At 45.9% G+C, this 11,220-nt stretch overlaps 1 protein-coding gene across 1 annotated transcript in view; it reads right to left on the bottom strand.

Annotated features, from left to right (window-relative positions):
* The window catches only part of ITPR1 (inositol 1,4,5-trisphosphate receptor, type 1), a 355,741-nt gene that overhangs the window by 37,234 nt on the left and 307,287 nt on the right, over nt 1-11,220 (bottom strand). Inside the window, exons 52-54 of the mRNA XM_010844129.1 lie at nt 10,444-10,619; nt 6,049-6,213; nt 97-292 (exon numbers count right to left, since the gene is read on the bottom strand). Coding sequence (XP_010842431.1) covers nt 97-292; nt 6,049-6,213; nt 10,444-10,619 — 537 coding nt within the window. The remainder of the gene's footprint in view (nt 1-96; nt 293-6,048; nt 6,214-10,443; nt 10,620-11,220) is intronic.

Here is an 11,220-nt window from a genome sequence, read left to right as displayed (position 1 = left end):
GAAATACCTACACTGCCGAAGTCATCATTTTTCGTTCAGTTGTAATCAGGAAACATTCTTTTAACATTAAAAAAAGATCAGAAGGTCCAAACCCACCTGGAAGGGAGGTTTCATTAGGCAGCCTATCTACTTCTAAGATGAAGTCATCTTTGAAGAAAAGGTAGCCCACTATGGAAAACAGGTAAACCAGGATCAAAGCCAGAACCGCCGTCAAGATGATGGACCGGCCGTTGCGAGTGACGCTTTTAATGACGTTGAGCAGAGTCTCTTCTCTGTACACTAAATCAAAAAGCTTTAAAAACAAACAAAAAAAAGGACAAGGGGACAATGTTAAGAAGCATCTCTATTAGACGAACATCAATGTCCCCAAGGACAACTTCATTTATAAAGAATTTACCGTTTGGCTAACTGAAAAGCATTCTACTCTAGGGAAGTTCAAGAGGGAGGGGACATATGTATACCTACGGCTGATTCATGTTGATGTATGGCAGAAACCAACATAGTATTGTAAAGCAATTAGCTTTCAATTAAAATAAAAATTTAAAAAAGCATTATACTCTTTTCTTAATATGTTACACTTGCCCATCTTAATAGTGAAAACTGAGATAGTAAAAATAAGGAAAAACAAATATAGAAGAGGAGGGTGGAAAACAATAGTGATTTCAAGTTGTCTACATACAGTTTCGAGGTCCTGGGACTAGACAAAACACAGGCCTGTACCAGGGAGCTGCAAGGGACAGGGGAGAGGAAGGGGAGGAGGGGCCTGGTGTGCGGTCATTTAGGGGCCATTTGATGGAGCTTCTGTTAAGGGTCAGCCACTCTGGATACAGGATTGGCTGAGTCCTGGTCCCTGACCGCAGGTCCCTGAGCTGCTATGGGCCAGACCAGGGGGCAGGGTCTCTGGAGTCGGACAGAGGTTCAAACCCCAGTTCACCTACTTGCTGTCACCTGGACCAGCTACCAACCTCTTCCTCTGCGAGCCTCAGTCTTGCCATTTGCAGAGTGGAAGAGACAGAGTTACCATAAAGAATAAAGAGACAACATACATACAGTGCTTAGCATACACTCATACGTATGTGCTAAGGACACAACCAATGGTAATAATTATCATTACTTTCCTGATGAAGAGCCTGGGCCAAGGCCACCCTGACAGAACGTGGCAGGGAAGCTGGTGGTGGTCACACACCAGGAAGCCTCACCGCCTCTCATCCCACTGGGAGGGGCTGAGACAACCTGCTGCTCACGACATGCTCGTAATTTTGGCCTGACCTCTGCCTAGGGGCCTGGGCTCGGCAAGAAGTTGGCTTTATGAGAAATGGAGGCCCCATGTCGGTACTCAGAGGTACAGGAGACCAGTGGCTGGTCTTCTAAGAAGTATAATCTCAGATATTTGGCTGGAGAAATGGTGGGGAGCCACTAGAGAAGGTCTGAATGGGGTTATTTTGGAGCTGGGAGCTAGTTTTAATATGGTCCTGCTGATGACATCTGATCTCTTCCTGAGAATCCTGCCTCTAAACGGCTCCAGGGAATGACTGCAGAGCCAAGGGAGTCCAGGGACAGGCATGTGAACCCTGTCTCTGCTTTAAATTTGTTACAAGATGTTGATCTGGCTGTGAAACCTCCCTGGACCTCAGTTTCCACATCTGTGAAGTCAGTGGACTGAACTAGCTGATCTCAGAGTCCCTTTCAATGCAGAAATTGACATCGGAGTTCATTTTCTGCTCAATTAGCCCTCTGCCTCCAGAAGGCCAGTCTGTGCCCTGAGGCCAGTTAAGGGCATCGGGTAAAGGAGGACACTTAAAAGGAAGCAGAGAAGAGGCCTTAATTCAGATCTAAGAGTACAAAAGGCTAATGCTGCTGCTAACGCTGGTTAAATATTTTCTAGCAAGCCACTATGAAGCAGCAAGAAAGAGCAACTTCAGACAACAAATGACACTTGTTTTTTGCGGGTAAGAACTGTAGAGATTATACAGCCCCCAAATCACTGAAATAACAAGTGATTTTTTTTTTCATCTATCTATAATTTCTGATTTTAAAATAATGGCCATGCATTACTTTGTAATAAGGAAAAGCTTTCTTCTAACTAGAAAATTAGACGAGTTCAATGGAGGAGACTTTTGAAAACACAAAAAAAGCACAAAGGAAAAAGAAAAACAAAAAATGCTAATTATTCCAATATCCATAGACATTTACTCAATAAGTTCTTTCCTTCTGGCCTTATTACAATGGAAAAAATGTAACTTATGCATATATATTTTTATAAAAGTATTATACCATAATGTGGCATATAGTCGGCTTGCTTCCTAAGAGAATTATGAACATTTTCAGGTAAAAAAAAGGTCACGTATTTAAAGTACCTGCCCAGGTTACAGCCTGATTGAGAGACTGGGAGAGTGTGATCCAAATAGGAAGCCCAAGAATACTGGAGTGGGTAGCCTATCCCTTCTCCAGCAGATCTTCCCAAACCAGGAATTGAACCAGAGTCTCCTGCATTGCAGGCAGATTCTTTACCAGCTGAGCTACAAGGGAAGTCCCTAAAATAGTATCCTTTTGTCAAATCTAAATGAATAAGTATCAACACAACTCTGGTTAATAATAAGCAGTGTTCTAATTTTCTGGAAATACCTTTTCTCTCTTCCTTCTAGTACATTCATTCATTTTATATTAGACATTATTTCAATATCATCCTGAGGTGTTTATACTCTCTTGAATTTGGACAACAGAGTTGCTATCTATGTTGATATTTAATAAAAAGAACAATTAGATCTATTTGGATTTTGGAGAGCTTTTTCATTTTATGCACATGGATCTTCACTAAAGCAAGTTTTACTTCATGATGTTTTTGTGAACAAAGCTTCATAAGCTTTGTTTCTGTCATAATTATTCTGATTTCGACCTGAGGAAGAAAATCATAAAGTTCATGTTGGTTTCAAAAACAAAAATGTTCACCTAGTATTCCAGTGTATTGAAAAACTGCTGTCTACTCAACCTTCTTCTTTTTCTTTTTTAAACAGTCAAGATAGTTTCAGTTCTACATCATTAAGAGTAATGCTGTGATGAACACCTCTGTATGTACATGCCTCTATACTCACCTATCCAGTTATTTCTTTCCGTCAAGTTTCTAAAATGGAATTGTTCGGTCAAATGTAACACACATACGTTTTGCTCCATTGCCTTCCAGAAAGGCTATGCCAATTTATCCCAACCACTTAGAAAATGATGCTCTTTTTGGCTCACTCTCAGTAAAACTGGGCACGTTCACACCTTTGAACCTTTCCTTACATCACGGCTCCAACATGGGATCATATTTTAATTAGTATGTCACTGTTTGACATTAGAATACCTGCACATTTACTGACTATCTGCATTTCTCCTTCTGTTACCTGCCTGCGAATGAACTCTGCACACTTTCATCTCGGGATGTTAATAGTTTTCTAAGGACACGGCTTGAATGCAGCTGGGGACCGGGTTCAGCCAGTTTGGGGGTGAACTTCCATTAGAGCACAGTCACCGGCCCTGCCTTTCTGCCCTGCTGGCATGGAGCATTCACAAGCTGGTGACATGCGGCTTTTTCCTGCTCCCAGTCTCCCTCCAGTTCCTTTCTGTCGCAGGCTTTCCTCATTTATGGAATAAAGTGAAGTTTCAGTATTTTGCCTGCGGTTCTCAACAGACATGTCAAATGCTGCTTTGACCCCAAAAGGAACACCTCACTTGATGTCCCGGAAAGTCAAGGCCAAATGGTTTAGAAACCCCCCAGCAGCACTAAGGAGAGGCATCTAGCTATGGTCTCTCTTGATCCTGCAGGTCCTTCTCAAAGTGCACCAAGCCCAGGTAACATCACAGCGAGCTCTGAGCATCTCTGATCTCCCTGTGACAGCTGAGAGCTGGGAGAGCGTGCCTGCAGATGGCGCCGTGAAATACTGCCTTCACTGAGGCAGCGACTTCTTCACAGGCTCGAATGAAAAGCAGCTCAGGGCCGGGCTCCAACCCTCAGACCCTGGAGTCAGTGGGGCTGTGGAGCTGTCGTGTCTCTGCCCCTGACTCTCGTGGGGCTCCGGGCAGGTGACCTGACTCACCAGGCCCAGCCTCTCCGGGGATCACATGCAGAGATCGCCTACCGCCGAGGCAGACCCACCCGTGAGGTAGGACAGAAGGAGCCCATGGGGCACGTCAGTAACTCACAGTAACGGCTCTTTTCTACACTGTGAAGCCTGGGAGGGCTGAAACGACACTGCCTAGACTCACTGCGACACCCCCCCGGCTTCTGACACCAGGTGGCACTGCCAGTGAACAAAAGAGGAGGACTTTTCCATGAACAAAGCGGAAACGGACCCTAACCCTAATAATAATTTTCCATCAACCAATAAATTTTAATGTTAGTTATTAATTTTACCTACAAACGGTAGACAGTAGGAAGAGTCACCCTCTCCCTGGGCGAGATGGCATTTCTGAAGGGGACTCTCCAATCTCACAAGTGAGACCCCCCTCAGCAGGGATGGCAGAGCCCCCCGACTCAACTCTGCCTCCTTGGCTCAGAGAGGCCAGGAATTTGTTGGGTCCCGAACCTGGGTCTCCCAGATTCACAAGCTAGAACCCCCTCCACAGATTACTATGTGAGACAAAAAGGCTTAGAAATATATACAGAATTCTAAAGGTCTCTGATAGACAGTGACCAAAATAGGGCACCTAATGGCATCACAAGTGGATCCAGAGACCTCTTTGCCTAAAACCTCAAAGTCTGGTCAGACCTATTTTTAAAATGAAGGGGAAGAATGCATCTCTCTGTCTGCTAGCATGCGCGGCTAATGGAAGGAGCAAGTCCTGGCATTCTTTACGGGGTTTGGATGGGAGAAGGGATGACAGAGACAGTAATAACGGCCCTCGCTCAGCATTTCTGTTGTGGGGCTGGTCTTAGACTGACATGCGTAGTGGTGGAGAATCCCCACGATGGCCCTGTGGGGACATGGACTGCTCTCCCCATTTTGTAGATGTGAGCAGCGCAGAGAAGTTAAGCCACAGCCTGGAGACCACATGGACTGCAACTCCTCAAAGTGTTTTCCTTGCTCTGCCTTTTTTTTTTGCAAATAAGTCCCTTGTTTTTTGTTTTTTGTCTCACCAGGGCTTGCAAGATCCTAGCTCCCCGACCAGGGATCAAAACTGCACCCCTGGAAGTGAAAGCACAGAGCCCTAACCACTGGACTGCCAGGGAATTCCCAAGTCCCTCATCTTTAGTCAACACCTAGACTCTGAATATTTTTTATCCTCAGCAACATTTTATCCTCAGCTCAGAAGTATAATCTACTTCTTCTATTTCCTTTATGGATGGTTTTGCTGGCAGAAAGGTCAATTTTACGCCTCCTATCATATGACGTAGGTACAAGGAAATGGTTTTTTATCTACAACTCCACAGTTCAAGATTCCCCGTAACGACAGCAGAATAAGCAGGCAGTGGTCTGTCACTTAACAGCCTGCTCAGGAGGAAGGTAATAGCATCAAGACATTTAACCACTCAGCTCAGACCGGAGCATGACAACTTCCGCTGAAAAGGTCTCCTGGATCCATAAATCTATCAAGTTCATTGTCATGGGGTCTTGGGTCTTTGAAAACAGCTCCTGCTCTTGTTTCTACATGCTTTCACTGGATGATGGATCCCATGAGAACTGTCAGAAGGTGACAGTCACACAAACATTCTTTTGGTAAGTGCTGGCTGAGCCCAAGAAATAAAGAAAAACAAAGGGGGTGTGGACGGTGTGTGGAGGTAACATCTCCTGAGCCAGGCTGCGGGCATCGTCTATCACTGTAAAGTAACAGGCTGAGCGTGCGTGCAGGCAGTGTGATCACACACCCCCTGGGCTCCTTCTCGTCAGACCTTCTCTCGGGAGTAGCTTTCCTTTCCTGATGCCCCAAACACTGCGTCCAGGGGCCTACTGCCTCTTTAGACCAGGCACACCGGTCACTGTGAAAAGGAGCGATCTGTGATGAGAAGGAAGGACAGAACATGCTCTCCTAGTTTCCAGCATGTAAAATCTTTCAACACCAGCAACTCACCAGCAAACTGTAGAAGAACTCATGGACGAAGAGCCCCATGGCGCAGATCAGCAGGTATAGCAGGTGATAAAGGAACTCAACATCCAGAACCATGGCCCGGTAGCCTCTGGTGAATGTCCCACAGTTGCCCACAAAGCTCATCAGAAAAATGATTTTATTGCAGACCTGAGAACAATGACAGCCACAGTGAGAGAAGCATGGACCAAGCCAAACTTGAGACTCTTGGTGAGAACTGAGGGCAACCTGCCCTCAAGTGTCTTTTGGCGCCTCTACCCCAAACAGAAGCTTCCTTTTGCACCAAGTGACCACCGGACACACCAAGAACTGTTCTGTGGATCTCAGTCATTTCATTACTTTGCTTTTCAGGCATATTGCAAGTTAATGTGACAGTCAAATAACTTCACGCACAACACTAATCAAGTGGCATTTGTATATGACAAAAACAAAATTCGCACATACTGAAATTATGATTTTCAAGATGAGATATGAATCATTCTAACATTGTTCCGTGAGTTAGTCAAACACAGAAGTCACCTCAATCCACGAACGCTGTGATCAGCATGATTAAAAGTGTTTTCTGAATTTCTGTTACGTTCTAGGCATTAGAGTGTTGCAATCTAATGAGAAGCAGCCAGCTCTTGTTATCCACTGCTCATAATTCTACACGGAAAAATAATTTTCTTGGGGTGGTAGGGGAAGAAAGGGACTTCAGGATGAGTTCTAGTCCCTTGCCCCCCTTTCTGGAAATAACTTCTATTTTATCTCTGGGGCTCCATCCCTTTCTTTATATTGGTCCTTGAGGTCTGGGTGGGGCTCCATCCTGGCCAGTCAGAATACTGTATTTCCCTGGCAACAATGATTCGTTCAGAGATAGGCATGTGACCAAATGGAATCAATGACACCCCCTGAGATCTTAGCTGGGACTGCAGCTAAGACAATTTTATTCTTTATCCCTGACCTTGAACCTGAGAGAAAGTGAGCTCTGAGGCTGCTGACATCCATCTGCATTATCACAGAGCCTGAGGGTACCAGTAGTGCAGAAGCAAACAAGAGGAACTGAGCCCTTACGCTACGTCTGGGCTCCTGGATTCAGCTACACCTGAAGCCAGCCTCTTGATTCTCAGTCACATTTTCTTCTTTGCTTGTTAGCATGGAGTAGGTTTTCTGACCCCTGCAACTGAAGGCTGACCTACTGTATAAGATAGTCCCACCTTTGATAGAAATCCCAAGCTTGCAAGTCTGCCTTTAGCAACATGTTGCTAGAAAATCCTAAGTCAGGAGAAAGCCAGAGAGAATGCGCTTTGGCTGCACTTTGTAAAACCATGTCCTGCCACCCGAGCTAGCTTGGCCACAGGTGCTGGGGGAATACTGCCAGTTAATCTGGTGGGTCAGTGCAAGTGAGCTTCTCAGCAATCAGATAAGGGAGGAAGCCAACACCCACGGAGAAGGTTAGGTTTTCTCAGACAGGCTCCACTTTCAATCCACCGGGTCTTTTTTTCCTTAATATTCTAACCTTTGCCAGTGTCAGATCTTTTTTAGAGTGAGAAAACATCATCAATTCTGAATGAACTGTGCTGAGGTTTCCAAGAGAGGAAAAAAAGGTCGTGCTCTGGTTGGCATTCCAGGACTTCCAACATCTCATGCCCTACAATCTTAACAACAGAGCAATCCGCTTTACCTGAACCTGCTCTCCTCTTTAACTTCTGCCCTAGTTTTCTCACAGCTACTGTTCCTTCTCCCATTGCTCCATGTAAGAATTCTTTTTTTTTTACTCCCCTCTAAATAACTGTTTATTGTTTTATTTTTCCCATCTCTCCCTCCCTCCCCCCGGCTAATGTTATTATGAATGGCCATCAATTATCCACATAGAGTCTTTCCCAACTGATCAATGTTACAGAAGAGAAAACTCTGGAATGACTAAAGACCAGAGAAACAAAAGAATTAACTCATAGAAGACAACCTCTGAAATAGTGCTTTTTCCTTCTATTTGTGTCTTCTGTATTTCTTTCTTAAAATACTTCCACTCACTGCAGGTGAAGCCTGCATTCCCTCCTTCAATGCTCATGTGTCTCTTTTACTCTGGTCATGCATTTCTAAATGCCAGGCCTAACACGAATAGCTTGTCTTGTCACCTCAAGTCAAGTAACTCAACAACTCAGGTCTATCTGCACCCTGAAAACCAGGTCTTGCCTGACTTCAGTGTAGCTGACTGCATTATTCCTCTCCCAGTCTTCCGTAATTTGGAATTATTCTTGCCCGCTTCACCACCCAGTAAAGACAGGAATACCTTCGCTGCCTAGAGAAAAGGACCCCGACCAAGTCGCGCACTGTTTTCAGGCATAAGCCTCAGACCCTAAGCCCACCATGTGTCACCATTTCCTCCAAAGCTCTGACATCTGTATCTTCATTCTCCACTATGACCAAGAGGCAGGCTTGTCTCATGTAAGGGGGACATGACTCCGTAAGGGGTCCCCCTGCCTCCAGTTCACCCACCCCCTGACTCAAATCCATATATATATATATATATACACACACACATATATACATATACATATATATTCATGCCACTACTGAGGGGATTTTCTCAACGATACTTTGCTTATACCAATTCTCTGCTCAAAATCCCTGAGTCAGGGACCTTCCTGGTGGTCCGGTGGTCAGGACTTCACCTTCCAATGCAGAGGGTGCAGGTGTCAACCCTGGCCAGGGAGCTAAGATCCTACATGTCTCTCGGCCAAAAGATCAAAATATAAAACAGAAACTGTGTTGTGGTAAACTTTGCAGATGGTCCACGTTGGAAAAAAATCTTTAAAACCAAAAAGCCCTGAGTCACTTACCAGTATTGGGAATAGAATTTCCCAATCTATATTCCATACAACACTAATTCCAAGTTACACTTTACAAAACATGTGGGCAAAGAAGTTTGGGAAATATGAAGACCCGGTGTTCCCTTCTTAGAGATTCATCATGCGTTAAAGTGAAAGTTGCTCAGTCGTGTCCAACTCTATGCAACCCCATGGCCTATACAGCCCATGGAATTCTCCAGGCCAGAATACTGGAGTGGGTAGCCTTTCCCTTCTCCAGGGGATCTTTCTGACCCAGGAATTGAACTGGGGTCTCCAGCATTGCAGGTGGATTCTTTAACAACTGAGCTATGAGGGAAGCCCTCATATGTTATCAGTAGGTTAAAGTCTCAGAAATCTTTCAGTAAAAAACCTTGCATTTTCCTTGACCCAGCATCTCCCACATTAATTTGACTAAGGAAGTCCCTTTTCACCCAAGATTTATCAAATTGGGACAGGCCCACCTGGAGGACGGAGCCCCAGTGGGTTTTCCTAAAGTTTGGGGCCCAGGTTCCTTGTCCAGAATCAGGTCCTATATTTCAGTACATGAACCACTGAGGAGGCGAAACTTAACTGTTGGCTGTTCCTTAAGAAGGTCTGGGCTTTCCTCGCTGCTTCCACCAGTGGAGAGAATGCTCCTCCCAGTTCCTGCCTCCTGGCCTGAAGGTTTCCATTCTTTGAGACAAAACTTCCTCCCCTTAAGCCTGTCAGCTTGAAGTGGTCTCTTGTCCTCTCACACCCTTACTGCCTCTGCCATCTGAACACCCACTTGGGGACATTTATCATTGCCCTAAATTACAGCGTTAACCTATTTTGCAATATCACTTTCATTTCTATGCAGTGACTTCAGCTTCCTTATATGCTCAGGGCATAAACCTCTGGAAGGTGGTTTTAGATGCCCACAGGTCCCAACTTGTTCCTTCTTTTTGGCAGGAAACCTCTCCAATTTATGGCTTGGTATCAGTCATGTCCATTTCCTAAGGATTCCACAGAGGGAGTAGGCGTCCACCCTTGCACACTGGAAGCTTTTGAAGCACTGAAACAGCACTTCCAAACATCACTACTGACTCTGCGGTAACCCACCTTCTGACGCCTGGCTTCTCTTCTGACCGCTCCACCTGCTCCCTCTCTCTGAACAGTCCCTCTTGCCTCTCTGCTCTGTTCTCTGTGGTCCTCACCAGAAATGGGGGCTGTGTTCACATGCAGTCATTGGACTTCCTGATTAGAACATCTCGTCCGAGCACACCTATGACCTGATGGGCACGATGAACCCAAATCTCAACATCTCTCTCCCTTTGCTTAATTCTGAGAGAAATATTCCCTGACAAGGAGACTGCCAGTGTCCAGAGAGCACATGAAGGGGTCCACTGTCCTGTGAGAAGATGAAGAGGGAGATGCCCACCTGCGGCTCTCCTCTGCTATTTTAACAGCTTACCCAAAGGATATATTTTTCTGCACTGAAGGCACAGGCCAAAATTCCAGGGAGAATGGAAGGCATTCCTACTTAGATGGAAACAAACAAAAAAATGGCAATGGAGGGATTCGTACTTACGTTGAAAGCTCCCAAAAGAAACAGCGTGGGTTGTAGCCCGACGGAAAATATCAACCGGAGAATTGTGGAAGCGATTAAGGCCCGGATGCCATGGGGCTTGGGGAGGGCGATGACGATGGCCAGAGAGATGAGCATGGCCGTCCACAGCAGTCCCGACCAGTGCGGTTCCAGGGTCCCTGCAACCAGGAGGCAGAGCTCTCAGAGATCAGGGCTTTCCCCTCACAGAGGAGACACACCTGAGCGGGTTCAGCTACAGTTTCTTCAACCACCTCTCTGGCCTGCCTTGGCCCAACCCTGACCTCCAGTTTTCTGCCCCAGACATAACCAGTCACATGCATGTTGTCTTAAGCCTTCAATGTCTTCCTTCTACCTGGGAAATTCTCTCCCTTTCCTATTCACCTGAGGTCTTAGCTTAGATGTCACCTCTTCCAGGGGGCTTCCCAGGTGGCACGAGTGGTAAAGAACCCACCTGCCAATGCAGGGGACATAAACAGACATGGGTTCGATCCCTGTGTTGGGAAGATCCCCTGGAGGAGGGCATGGAAACCCCCTCCAGTATTCTTGCCTGGAGAATCTCCACAGACAGAGGAGCCTGGCAGGCTACAGTCCATGGGGTCGCAAAGAGTTGGACATGACTGAGTGACTGAGCACAGACGTACGCATGTACCTCTGACAGGAAGCCTCCCCCATCCCCTTTCTCCTCACAAAATAGGCCAGGTGCTCCTTCTGTCTCTGACCCTCGGTATCCCTGCTCAGCCCTGTGGGATACTGTTTTCT

The sequence above is a fragment of the Bison bison genome, unplaced genomic scaffold (genome assembly GCF_000754665.1).
Source record: "Bison bison bison isolate TAMUID 2011002044 unplaced genomic scaffold, Bison_UMD1.0 scf7180017864194, whole genome shotgun sequence".
Taxonomy (NCBI): Eukaryota; Metazoa; Chordata; class Mammalia; order Artiodactyla; family Bovidae; genus Bison; species Bison bison.
This window is presented reverse-complemented; position numbering and strand designations above follow the sequence as displayed.